The sequence below is a fragment of the Prenolepis imparis genome, unplaced genomic scaffold (assembly GCF_030444845.1).
Source record: "Prenolepis imparis isolate NDT839.2.m4 unplaced genomic scaffold, iyPreImpa1.0 SCAF_7, whole genome shotgun sequence".
Taxonomy (NCBI): Eukaryota; Metazoa; Arthropoda; class Insecta; order Hymenoptera; family Formicidae; genus Prenolepis; species Prenolepis imparis.
This window is the reverse complement of record NW_028141165.1, coordinates 9,942,984-9,967,146: the sequence shown is the minus strand read 5'-3', so window position 1 is coordinate 9,967,146 and position 24,163 is coordinate 9,942,984. Positions and strand designations below refer to the sequence as shown.

Genomic DNA, 24,163 nt, shown 5'->3' with positions numbered 1-24,163 from the left:
AAAAAGAAAATGCAACTTCTATTTCTCAACCACACATTTAAAAAAAAAAGCATTTGATGTTTAATAAGTAGAAATCACAAACTGCACCTTCATTCGTGTCAACTCGCGACATAATACTTACGACCGGAAAAGCAAAATTACGTATATTACAGTTAACAAATGTCACACGTGTGTTACAATTTACAATGATTATATTCTTATTCACGCGTGTATCGTTCGTGCATCGCCACATGAATCGAACGATACAATGTTTTGACAATGATGTTACATTGAGATTAAAATACATCTTGACACATTCGATAGTGATTCATGTAAAACACAACGATGATGCATTTATTTATATTGATTTATTAATAATCCTCTCCGCGGGAGATCACTTCTTTACACGTGGGACGCAGAACGAGAGTGTGCTCGAACTGAGCAGTGTAACAGCCCTTGACGTCGACCAACGGCGGATAAGCTTCCACGGCGCCTTTCTCGCAGAGATCCTTAAGCGCCATTTGGTACTTGGTGCACCCGACGCGGTCCAACCAGCGTTTACAAAAAGCCAAAGTACCTGAAATATTCACGGAATTAAAAACAGAGGTTAATTATTAGTATATTATATATAGATTATTAATATATTATATATTAATATATACGAGATTCAATTTTATTTTTTAAACTTTAAACTGTTCGAGAATTTTTTTGTTCGATTACTCACCGAAATGCTTGTTGATAGTATTGAGAAGAGACTTGCTGCTCTGCAATCTCAATGGCACGAAACCGGCATCGAAGCTCTTCATGTAATGCGAACACTCCATGTCGTCGTGAACGACGCCTCTGCCGGTAGATCCGAAGGTTTCAATCGCGTAGAATTCATTCTCCTCCATTCGAGTTGCCTCGCCACCTCGGACTATCGGCACCGTTTTCCCGGCGTGTATGCGGTAGGGCGCGATAGAGTGGCCATTCAGATTTCTAATTGACTTCACCTGTAAAAAAATTCAACTTAGTAATTAAATCTTTCATAATTTTCGTCGGTTTTAATAAATAGATCTTTTCCAGCGAAAATTTGAAGAACAATCACGAGGTTTCTTACGGAATTTATTTCATAAGTTGCGGCCAAGAGAGATAATCGATGTTAAAGTTAATCACAATTAGAACTGAGAGATATTTTGCATATATATATTATATATTTCATACCGGATACGTTCTGCCGTCCAGTTCCACCTCGTAGGACTCCATTACTTCCTGGATAACAGCACCGACGTCGCACAATTGTACGTCAATTCCGGCAGCCTTGATACCAGTATTGGTGGCGTCGCGGACAGCCTCGATCAACTTGTCGTACTTTGGATTAAACGTCAAAGTGAACGCGCAGTCGATGATACGCCCGTTGATGTGCGTACCGAAATCGATCTTTGTGACATCATCGTACTCCAAAACGGTTGGATCACCAGCGTTCGGGGTGTAGTGAGCCGCGCAATGATTGCGGGAACAACCGGTCGGGAACGCCAATCCAGCCTTGAGACCGTCCTCACCTATCAATTTCCGTGCGGTCTCCTCCAGCTCGTTACAAATCTCTATCATAGTCATTCCTGGTTTTACCTGCAAATAAATTCATCATTGTATATATATTAAATTTAATATATTATATTTTAATATATTATAATAACATACAATATTATAATTAATTTAATATATTATATTTAATTTATATTTATATATTAAATTTAATATATAAATATATATATATTAAATATATAAATATATTAAATATTTGCAAATTATAAAAATGAATTGTTTCACAATTCTTGATATCTATTACTCTTAATGTGCATCTTAATCATATTTTAACCATTGTTTGCATAACGCACAGATTTACATACCCATTTCATAATATGCTTTCGAGTTTGTCGATGTGCTTCAGCTGCTTGTCTAGCTTCATTGTAGATATCATTGTGCATTCTGTCGAGGGCACGCGCTTCCTCACTCGTAAAGCGATTTTTCGCCGTTCTGTCATCTATTCCAGCAACGGATGGATGATCCATTATCTGCCCTACTGGGAAATTGCCATCTGGGAATAATTCTGACACAGGAATGGTCGGTGGATCTGTTTGCTGCTTTACGCCACCCTTGCCTCTGGGCTTGCGCTTCTTCTTCTTCTTTTTGACATCCTCGCTCTCTCCATCGTTCTCGGCCACCTCTGTGGGACCTAAGAGTTTCAACCAAACAGGTATTATTATATGTCATTAGCATGGAAAGCTAAACATATTATTTCAATTATTGATATTAAAGTTTAGTCTATAATCATATAGTTAGAAAAAATTAAAAACTATTGACCTTCTGCTGGTGCATCATCATCCTTAACTTTATCTTCTTCCCCTTCAGGAACATCTGCACTAGCTTCTCCAGCACCTGCGTGAAAATATTATTCACTATTAATATTTCATGATCAGTAATGCAATTTCTTTTACTAACAGCTGATAGTCTATGTACACATGGACCTGATAAAATTCCAAGGCTGTCAAATCGAATACAAGTTTAAAATCATTGATTTCGAAAATACTGCAACAATTATATGCGCGGTAAAATTTCTCATGTTGATTACTTGATACTAGAACTAGAAGATAATGGAGCACATTAACGAATCAACGATGGAATCGCGCGCTTTTAACGACACGACGAATTGCGTTAATAACGCGAGATTAAGCGAAATGTCGCGAGTAAGTTCGATCGAAAGCAGGTGGATCTCTCCCGGCGACTTTGCGACCGTATTTCACAATGTAATTGAAGAAATACATGTGGTTCAACGCGGGATGCGGAGGGCGCGAACGATTGAGGACGAGCAAGATTGTATTTAAACGCACCGGCCTTCTTCTTCTTTTTCTTCTTCTTCTTCTTCTTCGAAGCTTCAACTGCGCCGGTCTCGGCCTCCTCGTCGACGATCTCGTTCTTTTCTTCGTCCACGAGCTTTTCGGCGGACTTGCCGACCTCGTCCAACACGGCCGCCATTTTCAAGAATGATGGCCAAACAATGATGCGACGTAAATCCACGGCTTCGTCGATCGCGCAGAAATTTAATTTATCAACTTTCCATGTAAAATTGCAGCGCTCTCGATTGACAATAAAATTAATAATTGGACGTTTTGTTCAGAACTGAAAAATATAACATAATTTTCTTATATATTTGCATACGTTCTTCTAATGTTACAAAATGCGCTCTCGCGTGTCTATTTTCAAGATTTCTTCAAATACTCTTTTTATTCAACTTTTATTCTTAAGATTTTTTTTATTATAGAGAAATTATTTGAAAAAATTTTATTATATAAAATCTTCTTAAATTTATCACTTATTATAGTAACTAGGTGAAAAATAAAAGTAAATATTATTTTATTTACAAAATTTATCTTTCGAAACAACTCCAGTTCTCGCTGAACGCTTTTATATACTTTTTACGTCATGTTTAAATGCCATTTAATCTTAATCTGGCATTTGCATAATTAATTAATATTAAGAGTGCGCGGAGGAAACAAAATTTTCAGCTTATTTTTAAAAATTTTTCTAATATTCAGGAATATACATTTATATAAACTGTACTGCACAATACTTCCCAGACAGCACCATGTCCAAAATCGGCGGATAAGACATCTTTAAGATATTTTTGAGATGTCTTTTGGATATCATTATTATAAGACTTCTTAAAGATGTCTTAAAGATTTCTTAAAGATGTCTTATGTTCCAATTTTGGACACGATATTGTCTGAGTTGTGACGTCGACCTACACCTGGACGATTGCCTTCCCGAAGTTTTCGCCGTGCAACATGCCAATGAACGCATCGAACATGTTCTCGAAGCCTTTGGTCACGGTCTCGCGATAACAAAGTTTGTCCTCGCGGATCCATCGCAGATTATGCTCGATCCCCTCGTTCCAGCGATTCATCCAACGAGAAACGATGAAGCCCTCCATCTGCAGTTGATTGAACACTATCGCAGGTTGCAGGGTGGTGCACTTGGGTAAGGATGAGGAATCTGCATTGTAAGTCGAGATGCTGCCACACACGGCTATCCGACCGAACGGCTTCATCTGGTATATAACCGTACTAGAGATGTCCCCGCCGACCTGGAAATATAATTTTCACAATTACAACGTATAGCCGCGAGTTTACTCACGATATCGGGAAAAAATCGTATGTCTTCACATTTTAGACTTCAACAGGAAGAATATCTAATGTAAGATTACAGAAGAAAATCAGAAAGTTCTCAATAAATCCTTTTTGTTATACCGCTAAAAGATACTCAAAGAGAGAAAATATTTTAAAAATTAACAATACGCATATCTAGGTGATGATAATAGGACTGTATAATGTGTATTTTATCAACGATATATTTACATTGTCGAAGTAACAGTCTACGCCTTGCGGAGCGACCTTACGTAGAGTTGCCGCAACTGGCGCGGTCTTGTAATTAATGGTGGCATCGAAGCCCAATTCCTTGAGCCATTTGCACTTCTCGTCGGAACCGCATAAACCGATGACGGTGAGGCCCAGATTTTTGGCGATCTGGCCCACGTGAGAACCGACTGCACCGGCGGCCCCGCTAATGACGATTGTCTCGCCGGATTTTGGCTTGCATATCTCCATCAAGCCGAAGTACGCCGTGTTGCTGTAAACGCAAATTTGTATTTTATATTCATAACATAAGTATATATGCAAGTATATGTATAAATATATATTAATTTTTGTAGATAAATATTTGTCTAATGTTATTTTTAAATAGTATGATATTAATGTTTAAAGTAGCTATGATGGTATATATAAATATTTCGAGAAAAAATGAATTTTTATAAATGAGTTTTATAAACGAGTTTTTATAAATGTTTTCAGAGAAGCCAAATTGATTAATTCAATTTCTTAATTTTAGAAAAAGTGGAATTGATTAGTTTGACTTCTGTGGAGTTCATATATATCTCTTAAACATTAATCTTTCTACAAATAATCTCTCTCTAGGAATCTGCTTCAACGAGCTCGTTCTATAAATTTCAAAGTTTAAATGCAAGTTAGTGGCAAACAAGAAACGTAAGAGTGCTCTTTATTTACTTGTTTTTTCCCCTTAATTTTACTCTTTTTCTGTCACGAAATGATAAGAAGATGCGTCTCATTAGAAAGCGATGGCGCACACGAACGCATTAAAAAATATTTTCCATTTTTTACCCTGGCATTCCTAGTACGCCTAAGCTCAGGGACGGTGGCAGATCGCCTAGGTCCGGCAAAATGTATGGTGGTCGAGTCATGGGGTCTTCCTTGGCGTCAATCGTTGGTTTGATAATCGTATGAGTTCTCCAACCAAGATATCCAGCAACTCTTTTGCCGACCGGATAACTTGGATTTCTGGATTCTACGATCTTAGCGACCTGACTGCCGAGCATTGTGATCCCAACCGGAAACCTTTGCACGTACGGTCTCATGTATGGGTCGACGGAAAGATATTCGGCTTCCACAAGATATTCTGAAAGAAAAAAAAGAAGATATGATTCGAACAATGGATGATTTATTATGATAATATTATATATTAATTAAAATAATATATTGAGTAATCGCATGAGAATCAATGCCGATACGATTTCGTAATTCAATCGTTAATATTACATTATTAAACAATAATAGAATTATATATTTTTATATTTATTAAAGTCACGTTATTATTAATTTTTATTTTCTAATCAGAAATGCTAATTAAACACTTATTGATATATTTATACTGTCTTATTTCGTCAATGTTAAATTATTAAGCAATAGATTTATATATTTTTTAATAGAGTCATGTTATATCATGTTATAATTTTTTTATTTCCTAGATGCAGATACTAATTACATAGTGATTTATGATCTGATATAATTATTCTGCTTCATTTGTAACGCCTAATACAAAAATGTCGAAGTCTAAAATCAATTAACATAAGTATATTTGAATTTAAAATACGCGATTCTTTAACTATCTGACATCTAGATCATTCATGAAATAATTAGTTGTAATTATAATAGGTTTTATTATAGAATCATGTATCATGCATACATCGTTTATCTATTTGCAATGTCAGCGTTATAATCAGCGATTGCACACGGTACGATGACATGACAGTGCAATTAAATTAAATCTCTACCTTCATTCTGTAAAGGCGGCAACTCCTCTTCTACCAATTTCAAATCGGTCGGCTTCGGATCGTTCACGAAATGCTTCATTAGCACGTATTTTTTTGCTTTCACCATTTCGCGTGATTGCGTTGAACTCTTTCGAATCCAAGAAGTTGTCGAATTGAATTTCTTCGCTGCTCGCTGCGAATCTCTCACTGCAATTTTATTGTCAAACGTTATATAACGTGCAATGCTGATTACGATAAGGTCATTCCTCGCCGATAGCAAGCGTGGCACTAATTTAAACACTGATTGAAACATTTGCTTTTATATTCTCATGAATCTCATATATATATATATATATATATATATATATATAAAACACGTAATGTATTCGCATGTTTCAAATAAGTTCTCTGTTTTAAGAAGAATTAAACTCTTACAAAACACGTTCGACACTGAACAGTTCGTTACTCCAATAACTCTGGCAGTGCAAATGATATTCTTGTTTATCATCAAGCATTCGCCTAGATAGTTGACAACCTGCGTTACAAAAATAATATTCCGTTAGAAAAATGTATATGTATACATACAGTACAAAATAAAATATATGATTTACTGAAAATCATAATTATAATACATACGTAATAATTGGTGCAAATTACAAAATGAGATAACAATCAAATAACGAAATAAAAATCACTTTTATAATAAAAAAAAATATGATAAACGTTGTAAAGTTTTCATTTACAATCTTCCAGTTTTCTGCAAATTATATGCAAAAAATATACATACGCATAAGTACGCATATTTATTATAAAAATATGATACGTAAATAATTCTCAATTTTATAAGTTTCAAATTTTTGCTATTTTACATATATATATCTTTAAAATGTACAACTTTAAATATACAACGATATTTTAAAATAACATTATATAATTAGTAATAAACATCACACTAAGTTAAAAACATGAAATAAATTTATCTTCAAAAAGTAACATATGTATGCGATGCATACATGTGCAACACTTACTAAACATATTTCTGTTTATCATATTTTATCTTATCTTGCATACAAAATTATATGTACATATATAAAAAGAAATAAAATCTTAAATCACCACATAGTCTACGATAAGACCGAATACACAGATACGAGAAATCAATGCAAAAATGCAGTTAAATTAAGTGATTTTTATTTCTGTCGATTACAGCAGCAATATAACGCATAATTGTACCTTTCGAGAGGATTCCTGTTGATTGAATAAAATACGATAAACTCATTGTACATGGAAGTTCGATGGATCAGATATACATATATATGAACAGTGAGTAATTAAAAGTTGCAAACGCGATTAACGTATTCTTAAAATAATCATATAAAAATAGTAGATCATCTATCGAGCAAATAATCCTTTCCACGCAATTATAATAATTTTCGATATTCCTAGAAAATTTTTATCAATGATACACGCGCTACACCAGATTAATATGCAATTTTCAAACTTAATTCTATACATATGTTGCGAGAGAGGCTTGCTATGCCGAATTTTAAATGGAAAGACAGTTATTGTGGTGTACGAGTCCACACACAGATTTTCAAGTTATATTTCCTAAATACATCTTGTGCCACATGATTCATTCTTGCTTCGTTTCTTCTACAATTCAAAAATCAAATGCAAAAGAAATTAAGATTTTTATAATTTTTAAGAATTACTAAAGCATTGTTTTTTTGCTGTGATGTCCAGTATTATACTATTATTAATTTACAAAAACGTTTTCTTGGCAGAAAAAAATTTTCTTAGAGAAAAAAACATGATATTACAAAAGAGCTCTCAATATACAGTTCGATATGTCATATCAGACATTTCGTTCGATTGAGTATTTCAACTCTACTATCAATTCTATCGAAATAAACATGTGTACAACACTGCATATATGTATTATGTAAAATTGTTAAATAAATACGTAGCGAAGGTTATCAGTCTTATAAAAAAAATGTTAAATGTGTCCTGCGATTAAACCTGTTTATACTTTACGCTTATCTTTAATCGTATTCTCGTCCGTTTTATGGCAAGTAGTATTTTCTTAAGGCTCCTGGGTGCTCACCGCGGCCATATTGGATTGTGACGTCAGAGGCGAGAAAGCACACGCTGAAAATTCTTAGATGCCATTTTTTAATGAAAAGATATTTCGATTAAACAGCACTTCAGATGGCTTTAGCACACTCTTAAAAACCCCCGAAAACTATCCTTTTTCCTTTATAATCAATCAACATCTGTAAAATGATCGAGATATCAGACTTTTGACATGCGGAATGACTGCGCATGTGCAAAGACCAGACGGACTGGGCTTCATAATATTACATTTTACAGCTGTTGATTGATTATAAAGGGGAAAGGATAGTTTTCGGGGTTTTTTAAGAATGTGCTAAAGCCATCTGAAGTGCTGTTTCATCGAAATATTTTTTTATTTCGAAATGGCATTTAAGAAATTTTAGCGTGTTTTCTCGCCTGACGTCACGATTTCGACATGGTCGGCAAGGAGCTAGGAGCCTTAAAGGGAATTAATTTTTATCTATAATCTGTAAATAAATAATTCTTATCGATAATATAATCAGAGTTACATCAAGAGAGTTTAAAAATAAAAACTTTTGAACTATGTTAATACGATTTACACTGAGCACAGAGAATTGTCTATACATATTATTATATTACTTATAAATTTTGTGCATATTGATATTTTTTTGCATTTGTTTCATTTTTAATACATCTTCATGAAATAAAACTGCTAGTCGTTAACGTTTGTAATCCGTTGCAGCTGTGTGAAGCAAGAAAATATCAACACTATTTTTATATATATTATCAAATAAATTAATAATTTCTATATATGTGTGTGTGTGTTTTGTATGTGTGCTAAATTCTACAATATGTACAATTTGAAAATCTAATATAAAGTTATTCTCTCTTACACTTGGGGAGAAGTATGATAAAAAAAATCAGGAACGTTATTGTACTTAGCAATAAAGTTAAACGGATGGATAAACAGAAAGAATATATGAAAGATTTATAAATATTACTATATGGTAAGATAAATATTATTTTATGATAGAGATTAATTGATCATTCGACATTAGTTTATCCATCTCTCTTCTAACTATCCCTGATATCCGCCATAATGTTACTAATTTCCTCTTACCTCTAAGTACGGTCGAGTAAGATACTCTAACAGCGAGATATCACTTTATAATTATCACGATGCTAACATATTATAAATAGTGATTAATTCGATTCATACCTGATCGATAATTATTGAAGTCAGTCGTCTTGATGATCTAAACATGTTACTCTATTACGACAGAATCGCTAACATCGTTATTTACGTTAGTATCTTTCACACGATTCTAATGGATTACCTTTGACCTGTAACAGATTATATTTCTTTCTAATTAAAGTTGGAAAAATCTGTTTTCAATTTTATTGACGGCGCGGATATCTTGATCTGTGGTTTCACAGAATCGACCGGACGAGTATGTCGTTGCGCCTGCTGATGGCTAGTTCTTACAGCGTTCTCCAATTTAGTCTTCAGTTCGGTAGACTGTGACATTAGCGTCTTAAATTCCTAGCGGTTTAATAACAATTATTATTGTATATTATATAATCGTATATGTTACTTGGGATTAAAAATATTTTTGAAATATTGTAAATACCTGCGGATATTTCGGCCCGATCTTATTCAGCCATTGAAAACTCTGTTGGTGAAGGCTCATTTGATATTTAGTGGCGCGTTGAAGCTCGTCTCCTTCCAGCAAGTAGTTGATTAAAATTGGCACGAGTAGAGTCAGCATTTGAATACCTAGTAATTACAAAAACGTTACATTTATGTTAAATTTATTTATCGCAGTGTAAGGTAAATAAAGTTAATTAAAACATCTGAAAATTAGATTACGAAGATCTCTACTTTCCACACACCTTGTAATAGATCTCCTGAATAGCGTGTAACATATTTTACATTAACATTTTGTTGCACAAGCTAATTGCAAGATGTAATTTCGTCATATACTGTTTTTTTTATTGAATTTAACAGCGATTACTTACGATTAGAAAGATCGGCGAGTCCTATGAGAGCTTCCACCGTACTAACGCATTCCAACGTAAAAGTCAATTCCATATCGTCCGTGACTTGCTTGCTCTTGTCGCTGTACAGATATTCTACCAGTCGTGGCGCGAGCGCGTGAATGTACGGAGTACTTATATTACGTTCCGGATGCAGAAATATCGTTCTTAACGTTTGTACGCATTTCAGTCTTACCTGGTGCACGATAATTATGAATAATATATTTTTCAGTGTCTGTCATTTTCACACCTTTACTTACCGTCAAGTTTTCAGACTGGAATGCGTGTCGGAAATGATTGATACACGGAAATTGCAGATTCGGAGCGCTCACTACTTCTGGTGACGCGTGAAGCACGAATACCGCGATACCCAGCATCATGGCTACTTCATCCATTTTCGTTTCATCATTGCCTACACAAATAAAATTAAAAATATGATATACATTAATCTTCAATTAGATTATAGTAGATATCTTATATTTCGATACAAAAAATATTATATATATATTTCTTTTCGACTCTTAATATTTTATAAATAAGATCTATAGTGTTTATATGATTTCTCTAATAAGATAGAATCGTGAGACGTACCTGTCTTGGCCAGATCGATTATCTTGGCAAGTGCGCTTCGCAGTAGTCCGGTCCACTGCTCCTGACTTCTGTGATCCCGGGCGTACTTGTTAGTGATAAGACACTTGACGCAGTGCAACGCGGCATGAACCGGCGCTTCCGCGCCGGGTTTGGTGCTCTCGTTGTCCGTGCGCACCGCGGTTTCTCGTATTACGCCTGTCGCCAAGTACAGCAGTGTCGGGAGAATTGCTATTGCGCCTGCAGGAGATACAGCGAGGATATAGAATGAAATCACGCGTATATAGAAAAAAATAGTCTATTAAAACAGGAAAAATACCTTGCGGAGAACATAGAATGGGAAGAGATTCCATTATATTGAGGGACAACGAGATCAGTTTGCCGCTCTCCTCTGACGGTACGTATCCTTTTTGAGACAGGATGGCAGTGGCACCGCCAGGATTCGGATTCAACGCCGGTATCTGTCGTACCAAAAGACACAGGCATACTTCCAGGATGGCGAACACTAACGATTTGCCCGGTACGAGTTCGCCGCTTTCTTTTCCTTCGCCCAGCAAATCCACTTCCGACATTTCGTTGTTTTCTTCATTCGCTGATGTGGCATCTATTATAAAAAAAAAAAAAGATATATACAAAAACGTACAATTTTACGTTTTGCATATATTTGTCGAAAACAATTTCACGTACCTCGGAGCTTCAATTTTTTCCTCGCAGCCAAATCTTCCTGCGCCGCTTTCATCACTTGTTTCAGCACCTCCATTACTATCATTTGGATGACATAGCTCTCTCGCGTTAAGAGCAACCTTTGAAATAATATATCGGTATTAATATTACGCGATGAAGAAGAAGCTTGTTATATACTTGCATATGTACACATACCTATGCAGAACGTTGCACAATTCAATGGGTAAGGAACAGTCCGCGATAAAGACCTTACGCGCCCACGTTGAATCGAGTAGCGTGTACAAAGCATTTAAACACGTCTCTATATTTTGCGGAGATTCGGAAGAGCGAGGACTGCACAAAGCTTCCATACATATACCTGAAAATAACAATTATAATAATAAGCGCAATTTCACTCCCGTATGAATCATATCAAAATCATATAAAATAAATTTTAACGCAAATATTATAATGTATTTTATAATATATTGCACATTTACCGAATAACAAATGGAAGCGTTCAACATTCATGTTAGTTTTAGAGGCGGCGGCCTCGTCGTTGTTGTTATTATTGTTATGATTGTTATTATTGGCGGCGTTCGCCGTCGTTTTCTCTTGATTACTGTCACTCATTTCGAATCCCCTCGCATTGAGCCAGAGAGTCGCAGCATGAAGAATTGGCGCCCATGATTCTACGTAATGAGGACGCGCGGATTCCATAGTGTCCGTCGTGTAAAAGGCACCACCATCGTGCGGCAATTGACTGGAGAATTCTAAATGAATATCATAAAAAAATGGTTTCAACTGTCGAAATAATAATGATCCAAAAAGTATTTAAAAAATGCATAAATATTAATCTTACCTGGCGGCAAAGACAGCAATGCATGATCCCGCAATGCAGATAGCCAATGTTGACTCAGACTTAGAAGCTCCGGTTGGACGAGACTCAGTAGACTTTCGCTCTGAAACTCGAATTCCCCGAAATCCTCCTCGTTGGATCCTTCGTCGGGTTGATTCGCGTTTCGATTAGCTGTATCTTTGCTGTTTAGCGCGGATCCGTCCCGTATCATCGCGACTACGTACACCTGTTAACAAAATAAAAAACCGAGATCAAATCTAATCTCTCCTTTCTCATAGTTTTTTTTTTTTCTAAATTTATTTGATCTTTATTTACATCATATCTCTTTATATTAAATGCGTAATTATAATTTGATGTATACCTCCGCCCACGCTTTTAGGATCGCCAATCTCTCCAGCGTTGACAAGCTCTCGTTATAAAGCTGCGGTCGAGTGTTACCCTCTCGCAATTTCTCCAGAGACGACACGAGCAACTGATGAACCCTTCGCAGATCATTGAGATCCCTGGCGACGCCGCTGCCGATCCACGCGCTGCAAGCCTCGCAGGCCGCGGCAGTAACATGCGACGGTGTTTCCGCGGAAAACGCCGGTCTTAAAGCAGCTCCAACCTTCATATTCGTATTTTATATAATAATTGTTAAATGCAGATTCGAGAAACACGTTGATGAATGAATTAGAAACTCACCTGTGCCTGGAACTGCTCGAGCAATAAGTGTCCGGGAAATTCCGGTTCGGGAACCTTAGCGAATTTATCGATGATCTCTTGCAGAGTTTTCAGACCTTCCAGCCGCAACGGATCACAATCACTTGTCGCAGCCATAAACGCCATGCGAACAAGATCTGACAGGTGTAACACCAAAAAATCTCCTGAAAAAAAATCTCGTGTGAGAATAAAAATAAAAATTTTTTTTTAATTTTTAAAAAGATAGCAATATTTGAAACTCATCAAACACCTTTTCCCTTAGACAGCTGCATCTCTTTCGCCAAAGCGAGATCGAAGTGCGCCTGTTTGTTGTTCACGCAGGTCGCGACGATGCGTCTGACGCATTGCGCCGCGAAGACTCTGGTCGGCCATCTCGGCGTGATGGACGGCCGTTGCTTGGTGGATTCGTCGGCGTGAAACTCGGCCTGATCATCGTCGCCCTCCGCGTCGGTTGACTCATTGTCAGTGGTGCTGTCATCCGCATTTGCCACGTTAGCTTCCTCGATTGTACTCGATTCTGCAAAACGAGATGTCTTATGAAAAAAATGTTTCATCAATGATTGGATCGAAAGAACTTGACTGAATTACCTGAAGCTATCGTGAGAACGTCTTTGCATAACGACAACCACTGAGACAGATTGTCGGCCGCTAATATCTGCAACATGCTCGTCAAAGTGTCATGAATGTCTTTGATCAGTTTACTGTCAGTTTCTGTATCCAGCATACTAAACAGCACGCCTGGTAACCCGGTCTCGGTGATGACGAGACCCTCCACCACGTTGGTATCTCTGCTTTCGTTGGCCAGCGTCATCGCGTGCTCGCACACTTCCTTCGCTTCGCGTTGAGCGAGCTGTCGAAGGCACGATATCGCAGCTTTACGCAAAAGTAAATGATTACTCGATAGAGTACGCTAAAAAAGAAAAAGCACATCTGTAATAAAAATACATTTCATGATAAAAGATATTTTTAAATATTTAAAGAAGCCTTACGCATAATGTAGGAACGAGGGAAGACAGATTGACATGTCTGGGTGCAAAGAGATGCAACTGTTGAAGGCAGCCAGTTGCTTCGGCTTGAACGAGCGGATCCTGATGATCCTGCATGATGGCACACGCGCACAAAAATGACGACCGTGCCATGCAAATCGTTGATGTATTGCCTGTTAAAATCGATTGCTTGATAAATTAAATTTTCTTCAGAGCCTTCAGGGTCATCTGTTCTTCGCAATTTTACTTCGCATATAATCATACATATAATTACTTATATATAATAACAGTTAAATATATTATATACAATATCTACCTTGTAATTCAGGTCCTATCGTAGTAATAAGTGCTGATAAAACCTTTCCGATGCACTGATGCACATCGATGTAAGAGTGAGGAACATTGAGAAGAAGAGTCAACACCAAGGACAGCGTAGGTTCCACATAACCCCTGAACATTGGTCCACCGGAATCAGCTATCAGAGCCAGAGCGTGCAGTGCCCAAACCTGGAGAGAAGAAAGTTTATTTTATTATTATCTGTCAAAGTAAAAAGAATCTAATAAACAATGATATGCAGGAAGACGTCTTACTTGTACCACAGGAGACGAGTTATCCTGAGCGAGTGCGAGCAAGATGCTGACGCTAGTGTTGAGATGCTGACTGGAACCCATACCGCCGACATACTTGTGGAGACAACCTAACGCCAACGAATGGCCGGTTCTGCTAGCGACGTCGCGGGCCGATTTCAGACGATCGAAACTGGTCTGTGCCAATTCAGCGGTGAACTTGGGATCGGAGATCACTTGAGCCATTCTGCCGACTGCCTCTCCCGCCGCCCATCGTAAAATAGGATTGCCACTGACTAGTGTGCTCTAAAACGTTGCAGAGAGCACGTTGTATAATTTCATAATCAATCAACAAAATAAATTCTCGTTTCATGTAACGACAACGCTGCCTTACAATGATAAGATTAGTGGCGGATTTCTTGACATCCTCTTGTCCGAAGCCCGTCTTCGCTTCGTTGAGTCCTTTCAAGCCGCTCAACACAGCAGTGAACACGTTCATCTGTATCGCTTCCTGTCTTCCGGATTTGGTGTGTTTTATGCACTCGCTAAAGTGATCCAGCATCTGCAGTCTGTGCTTGTTTGCTACGCGCGGGAATATCTGGCCGAATAACGCAACCGATAAATCGATCACTGCTACTCCCAACGGTAAAGGACCAGGTATTATTTCAATCTGTAAGTAGTAATCATATATTATAAATTTGTATTACACAATTCTTTCATTTATATTTGTGATTCATAGTAAGATGGATTTAAATTTATTCGTATTATGTAAAATACTTATTTAAACTCACACGTGGCATTGGTCTATAAAGACAGCATGTATTATGTTCCAGTGCTCCGGATCCTGCAGCACTATTTGGTTGAAGCTGGAAGAAAGATCGTAGACTGTGATAAAGTATACTAAATTTAGAGATAATTGTAATGAAAGTTAAAGCTGCATCTTATGTAAACCTAAAAAAATATGTAAAAATAATAAATAATATTGGTAAATATGCATCTGTTACTAAAATGAATAAGATATAGCTTATTTTAAACAAGTAAAGTAAAATGTAATGAATATTATATGCAACAAATATTTGATGTTTTCAAAGTAAAATATAAACAAAATAAGATATTACTGTTATGCAATATTAAGTAATATAAAAATATAAAGTGATAAAAAAGCAAATATAATAATATGAAAAATAGGCTGCAGGTAAAAAATTAATTAATTCTGACACATATAAAATATAGTTTTATATAAATGTAAATATATCTCGAAAACAGAGAAAACAACATTATTACATTATAACTGAAACGAAAGGCACACTTTGCAGAACACCTTACTCACATGTTCCAAATCTGCCCTTCTGTTTGGTTCCATCTAAACACGAACGTATTTACAAGTTAATGCCAAAATTATATTCCATAAAAGCTTAAATTGCAAGAGTATTTCTTTATTCTTCGCATCTGAAATTTACTATATATGCGATATAAGATGTAAAATGTCAATGAGAAAAATTTGGATTAAATAGATTCACACAACATATAAATGTTTTCTATATCTTTTTCGTCAATCGCAAATTCTCTGTCAGAGAAGTATGTAAAAAAAGTTATAATTAATGCAACGATATTTTCACAAAAACTTTTCTCTCTCGAAGCTCTCGAAGAGAACTAGATCTGAATTAAGAAAACAACGCACTCAACAAAACATTGAACACAAAAATATTATGCTTATGACAGTAAAAATTATTTTGCGATGTGAAATATAAAGATGAACTCACTTGATCTTCTATCGTACGATGATCAGTCTCCTGTAGCCATGTACCGAGGATCACAGAATCGTTAGCGTGACAAACTACACGCAATAAGGAAGTAGTCGTATTCCCAGGGTTGTCCGTAAGCGTGAACTCTGACACGAGCATCCTTAGAAGATGCGTGTAAGAACCTAAATCACAATATCAGATAGTAATGCAGACATATAAAAAAAGAATGAAGAAGACTTATGCAAATCGCTTTCAAATAATCTCACACAGAGCATGAATTTACCTTCGAACGTTTGCGGCGGTAGCAGCAACAACGTTTCGTATAAGCGTAAACGAACCATAGCCGCGGGAGCTTTCAGTTGTTGGCCGTAATTCTTCAAAACGGGTGACAAACTGAAACGAAGAACGCGTATACAGAATTTCTGTATTCTAAATATTTTCCTGTCTTATATGTTATACTTAAAAAATATTAATATTCGTACTTTGTTAGCATCGCCAGAGCGGACTCGATAGGCGTGAGTAATCGCCGAGTGATATCGTCGTTCAGAAGCTCCGAACAATGCAATAGGAAGCTGTACATGGCGGACAGCGCGCCGGCACGTCCTTCCAGAGTCACTTGCCACGTGAAAGCGTCACCACGCGCTTTCTCGCTTTCGAGTTCCTTGTTCGAGCGCGGAAAGGAATTTCGCCATAGGAGTAACATTCTCGGCAATAGGCCCTTCACCACTGCCGTACCTGTGTATTCGAGTATAAGTTATATGTACGATATTCATATATATGCATAATCATAAATGTACATACATATTCATATATATGCATAAACATAAATGTACATACATATTCATATATATGCATAAACATAAATGTACATACATATTCATATATATGCATAAACATAAATGTACATACATATTCATATATATGCATAAACATAAATGTACATACATATTCATATATATGCATAAACATAAATGTACATACATATTCATATATATGCATAAACATAAATGTACATACATATACATATATATGCATAAACATAAATGTACATACATATTCATATATATGCATAAACATAAATGTACATACATATTCATATATATGCATAAACATAAATGTACATACATATTCATATATATGCATAATCATAAATGTACATACATATTCATATATATGCATAATCATAAATGTACATACATATTCATATATATGCATAATCATAAATGTACATACATATTCATATATATGCATAATCATAAATGTACATACATATTCATATATATGCATAAACATAAATGTACATACATATTCATATATATGCATAATCATAAATGTACATACATATTCATATATATGCATAATCATAAATGTACATACATATTCATATATATGCATAATCATAAATGTACATACATATTCATATATATGCATAATCATAAATGTACATACATATTCATATATATGCATAATCATAAATGTACATACATATTCATATATATGCATAATCATAAATGTACATACATATTCATATATATGCATAATCATAAATGTACATACATATTCATATATATGCATAAACATAAATGTACATACATATTCATATATATGCATAAACATAAATGTACATACATATTCATATATATGCATAAACATAAATGTACATACATATTCATATATATGCATAAACATAAATGTACATACATATTCATATATATGCATAAACATAAATGTACATACATATTCATATATATGCATAATCATAAATGTACATACATATTCATATATATGCATAATCATAAATGTACATACATATTCATATATATGCATAATCATAAATGTACATACATATTCATATATATGCATAATCATAAATGTACATACATATTCATATATATGCATAAACATAAATGTACATACATATTCATATATATGCATAATCATAAATGTACATACATATTCATATATATGCATAAACATAAATGTACATACATATTCATATATATGCATAAACATAAATGTACATACATATTCATATATATGCATAAACATAAATGTACATACATATTCATATATATGCATAAACATAAATGTACATACATATTCATATATATGCATAAACATAAATGTACATACATATTCATATATATGCATAATCATAAATGTACATACATATTCATATATATGCATAATCATAAATGTACATACATATTCATATATATGCATAATCATAAATGTACATACATATTCATATATATGCATAATCATAAATGTACATACATATTCATATATATGCATAATCATAAATGTACATACATATTCATATATATGCATAAACATAAATGTACATACATATTCATATATATGCATAATCATAAATGTACATACATATTCATATATATGCATAATCATAAATGTACATACATATTCATATATATGCATAATCATAAATGTACATACATATTCATATATATGCATAATCATAAATGTACATACATATTCATATATATGCATAATCATAAATGTACATACATATTCATATATATGCATAAACATAAATGTACATACATATTCATATATATGCATAAACATAAATGTACATACATATTCATATATATGCATAATCATAAATGTACATACATATTCATATATATGCATAATCATAAATGTACATACATATTCATATATATGCATAATCATAAATGTACATACATATTCATATATATGCATAATCATAAATGTACATACATATTCATATATATGCATAATCATAAATGTACATACATATTCATATATATGCATAAACATAAATGTACATACATATTCATATATATGCATAATCATAAATGTACATACATATTCATATATATGCATAATCATAAATGTACATACATATTCATATATATGCATAAACATAAATGTACATACATATTCATATATATGCATAAACATAAATGTACATACATATTCATATATATGCATAAACATAAATGTACATACATATTCATATATATGCATAAACATAAATGTACATACATATTCATATATATGCATAATCATAAATGTACATACATATTCATATATATGCATAATCATAAATGTACATACATATTCATATATATGCATAAACATAAATGTACATACATATTCATATATATGCATAAACATAAATGTACATACATATTCATATATATGCATAAACATAAATGTACATACATATTCATATATATGCATAAACATAAATGTACATACATATTCATATATATGCATAAACATAAATGTACATACATATTCATATATATGCATAAACATAAATGTACATACATATTCATATATATGCATAAACATAAATGTACATACATATTCATATATATGCATAAACATAAATGTACATACATATTCATATATATGCATAAACATAAATGTACATACATATTCATATATATGCATAAACATAAATGTACATACATATTCATATATATGCATAATCATAAATGTACATACATATTCATATATATGCATAATCATAAATGTACATACATATTCATATATATGCATAAACATAAATGTACATACATATTCATATATATGCATAAACATAAATGTACATACATATTCATATATATGCATAAACATAAATGTACATACATATTCATATATATGCATAAACATAAATGTACATACATATTCATATATATGCATAAACATAAATGTACATACATATTCATATATATGCATAAACATAAATGTACATACATATTCATATATATGCATAAACATAAATGTACATACATATTCATATATATGCATAATCATAAATGTACATACATATTCATATATATGCATAATCATAAATGTACATACATATTCATATATATGCATAATCATAAATGTACATACATATTCATATATATGCATAATCATAAATGTACATACATATTCATATATATGCATAAACATAAATGTACATACATATTCATATATATGCATAATCATAAATGTACATACATATTCATATATATGCATAAACATAAATGTACATACATATTCATATATATGCATAAACATAAATGTACATACATATTCATATATATGCATAAACATAAATGTACATACATATTCATATATATGCATAATCATAAATGTACATACATATTCATATATATGCATAATCATAAATGTACATACATATTCATATATATGCATAATCATAAATGTACATACATATTCATATATATGCATAATCATAAATGTACATACATATTCATATATATGCATAATCATAAATGTACATACATATTCATATATATGCATAATCATAAATGTACATACATATTCATATATATGCATAATCATAAATGTACATACATATTCATATATATGCATAAACATAAATGTACATACATATTCATATATATGCATAATCATAAATGTACATACATATTCATATATATGCATAATCATAAATGTACATACATATTCATATATATGCATAATCATAAATGTACATACATATTCATATATATGCATAAACATAAATGTACATACATATTCATATATATGCATAATCATAAATGTACATACATATTCATATATATGCATAAACATAAATGTACATACATATTCATATATATGCATAAACATAAATGTACATACATATTCATATATATGCATAATCATAAATGTACATACATATTCATATATATGCATAAACATAAATGTACATACATATTCATATATATGCATAATCATAAATGTACATACATATTCATATATATGCATAATCATAAATGTACATACATATTCATATATATGCATAATCATAAATGTACATACATATTCATATATATGCATAAACATAAATGTACATACATATTCATATATATGCATAATCATAAATGTACATACATATTCATATATATGCATAAACATAAATGTACATACATATTCATATATATGCATAAACATAAATGTACATACATATTCATATATATGCATAAACATAAATGTACATACATATTCATATATATGCATAAACATAAATGTACATACATATTCATATATATGCATAAACATAAATGTACATACATATTCATATATATGCATAAACATAAATGTACATACATATTCATATATATGCATAAACATAAATGTACATACATATTCATATATATGCATAAACATAAATGTACATACATATTCATATATATGCATAAACATAAATGTACATACATATTCATATATATGCATAATCATAAATGTACATACATATTCATATATATGCATAATCATAAATGTACATACATATTCATATATATGCATAATCATAAATGTACATACATATTCATATATATGCATAATCATAAATGTACATACATATTCATATATATGCATAATCATAAATGTACATACATATTCATATATATGCATAAACATAAATGTACATACATATTCATATATATGCATAATCATAAATGTACATACATATTCATATATATGCATAATCATAAATGTACATACATATTCATATATATGCATAATCATAAATGTACATACATATTCATATATATGCATAATCATAAATGTACATACATATTCATATATATGCATAATCATAAATGTACATACATATTCATATATATGCATAATCATAAATGTACATACATATTCATATATATGCATAATCATAAATGTACATACATATTCATATATATGCATAATCATAAATGTACATACATATTCATATATATGCATAAACATAAATGTACATACATATTCATATATATGCATAAACATAAATGTACATACATATTCATATATATGCATAAACATAAATGTACATACATATTCATATATATGCATAAACATAAATGTACATACATATTCATATATATGCATAAACATAAATGTACATACATATTCATATATATGCATAAACATAAATGTACATACATATTCATATATATGCATAAACATAAATGTACATACATATTCATATATATGCATAAACATAAATGTACATACATATTCATATATATGCATAATCATAAATGTACATACATATTCATATATATGCATAATCATAAATGTACATACATATTCATATATATGCATAATCATAAATGTACATACATATTCATATATATGCATAATCATAAATGTACATACATATTCATATATATGCATAAACATAAATGTACATACATATTCATATATATGCATAAACATAAATGTACATACATATTCATATATATGCATAAACATAAATGTACATACATATTCATATATATGCATAAACATAAATGTACATACATATTCATATATATGCATAAACATAAATGTACATACATATTCATATATATGCATAAACATAAATGTACATACATATTCATATATATGCATAAACATAAATGTACATACATATTCATATATATGCATAAACATAAATGTACATACATATTCATATATATGCATAAACATAAATGTACATACATATTCATATATATGCATAAACATAAATGTACATACATATTCATATATATGCATAAACATAAATGTACATACATATTCATATATATGCATAATCATAAATGTACATACATATTCATATATATGCATAATCATAAATGTACATACATATTCATATATATGCATAAACATAAATGTACATACATATTCATATATATGCATAAACATAAATGTACATACATATTCATATATATGCATAAACATAAATGTACATACATATTCATATATATGCATAAACATAAATGTACATACATATTCATATATATGCATAAACATAAATGTACATACATATTCATATATATGCATAAACATAAATGTACATACATATTCATATATATGCATAAACATAAATGTACATACATATTCATATATATGCATAATCATAAATGTACATACATATTCATATATATGCATAATCATAAATGTACATACATATTCATATATATGCATAATCATAAATGTACATACATATTCATATATATGCATAATCATAAATGTACATACATATTCATATATATGCATAAACATAAATGTACATACATATTCATATATATGCATAATCATAAATGTACATACATATTCATATATATGCATAAACATAAATGTACATACATATTCATATATATGCATAAACATAAATGTACATACATATTCATATATATGCATAAACATAAATGTACATACATATTCATATATATGCATAATCATAAATGTACATACATATTCATATATATGCATAATCATAAATGTACATACATATTCATATATATGCATAATCATAAATGTACATACATATTCATATATATGCATAATCATAAATGTACATACATATTCATATATATGCATAATCATAAATGTACATACATATTCATATATATGCATAATCATAAATGTACATACATATTCATATATATGCATAATCATAAATGTACATACATATTCATATATATGCATAAACATAAATGTACATACATATTCATATATATGCATAATCATAAATGTACATACATATTCATATATATGCATAATCATAAATGTACATACATATTCATATATATGCATAATCATAAATGTACATACATATTCATATATATGCATAAACATAAATGTACATACATATTCATATATATGCATAATCATAAATGTACATACATATTCATATATATGCATAAACATAAATGTACATACATATTCATATATATGCATAAACATAAATGTACATACATATTCATATATATGCATAATCATAAATGTACATACATATTCATATATATGCATAAACATAAATGTACATACAT

General features: G+C 31.6%; 3 protein-coding genes across 7 annotated transcripts in view; all 3 read right to left on the bottom strand.

Moving 5' to 3' along the window:
- Positions 1-169: 169 nt before the first annotated feature.
- On the bottom strand, positions 170-3,143 carry Und (methionyl aminopeptidase und). Its single transcript, XM_083041428.1, has 6 exons — positions 2,850-3,143; positions 2,323-2,397; positions 1,869-2,194; positions 1,183-1,587; positions 704-971; positions 170-556 (listed from the first exon to the last, which is right to left on the bottom strand). The coding sequence occupies exons 1-6, from the start codon at positions 2,992-2,994 to the stop codon at positions 351-353; spliced, it is 1,425 nt and encodes a 474-aa protein (XP_082897554.1). The 5' UTR covers positions 2,995-3,143; the 3' UTR covers positions 170-350.
- A 382-nt stretch (positions 3,144-3,525) lies between these two features.
- On the bottom strand, positions 3,526-6,684 carry LOC145938070 (prostaglandin reductase 1). Of its 2 annotated transcripts, XM_083041431.1 has the most exons (5): positions 6,557-6,684; positions 6,143-6,328; positions 5,193-5,487; positions 4,374-4,644; positions 3,526-4,102 (listed from the first exon to the last, which is right to left on the bottom strand). In XM_083041431.1, the coding sequence occupies exons 1-5, from the start codon at positions 6,627-6,629 to the stop codon at positions 3,761-3,763; spliced, it is 1,167 nt and encodes a 388-aa protein (XP_082897557.1). In that variant the 5' UTR covers positions 6,630-6,684; the 3' UTR covers positions 3,526-3,760. The 2 variants fall into 2 exon arrangements, with proteins under 2 accessions (XP_082897557.1, XP_082897556.1); XM_083041430.1 differs by lacking the exon at positions 6,557-6,684 and having other exon boundaries at positions 6,143-6,466.
- A 276-nt stretch (positions 6,685-6,960) lies between these two features.
- LOC145938063 (HEAT repeat-containing protein 5B) overlaps positions 6,961-24,163 on the bottom strand; it is a 31,366-nt gene continuing 14,163 nt past the window's right edge. The window contains exons 14-37 of one of the 4 annotated variants that reach the window (XM_083041409.1): positions 16,823-17,075; positions 16,624-16,733; positions 16,359-16,522; positions 15,926-15,958; positions 15,387-15,461; positions 14,990-15,265; positions 14,620-14,901; positions 14,346-14,535; positions 14,033-14,202; positions 13,632-13,953; positions 13,294-13,560; positions 13,026-13,207; positions 12,703-12,948; positions 12,345-12,567; positions 11,983-12,255; positions 11,699-11,861; positions 11,507-11,622; positions 11,139-11,423; positions 10,823-11,059; positions 10,492-10,643; positions 10,214-10,427; positions 10,088-10,102; positions 9,826-9,971; positions 6,961-9,737 (exon numbers count right to left, since the gene is read on the bottom strand). In XM_083041409.1, coding sequence (XP_082897535.1) covers positions 9,561-9,737; positions 9,826-9,971; positions 10,088-10,102; positions 10,214-10,427; positions 10,492-10,643; positions 10,823-11,059; positions 11,139-11,423; positions 11,507-11,622; positions 11,699-11,861; positions 11,983-12,255; positions 12,345-12,567; positions 12,703-12,948; positions 13,026-13,207; positions 13,294-13,560; positions 13,632-13,953; positions 14,033-14,202; positions 14,346-14,535; positions 14,620-14,901; positions 14,990-15,265; positions 15,387-15,461; positions 15,926-15,958; positions 16,359-16,522; positions 16,624-16,733; positions 16,823-17,075 — 4,571 coding nt within the window. In that variant the 3' untranslated portion in view covers positions 6,961-9,560. The remainder of the gene's footprint in view (positions 9,738-9,825; positions 9,972-10,087; positions 10,103-10,213; positions 10,428-10,491; positions 10,644-10,822; positions 11,060-11,138; positions 11,424-11,506; positions 11,623-11,698; positions 11,862-11,982; positions 12,256-12,344; positions 12,568-12,702; positions 12,949-13,025; positions 13,208-13,293; positions 13,561-13,631; positions 13,954-14,032; positions 14,203-14,345; positions 14,536-14,619; positions 14,902-14,989; positions 15,266-15,386; positions 15,462-15,925; positions 15,959-16,358; positions 16,523-16,623; positions 16,734-16,822; positions 17,076-24,163) is intronic. The other 3 variants (XM_083041411.1, XM_083041410.1, XM_083041413.1) reach the window with 3 other exon arrangements.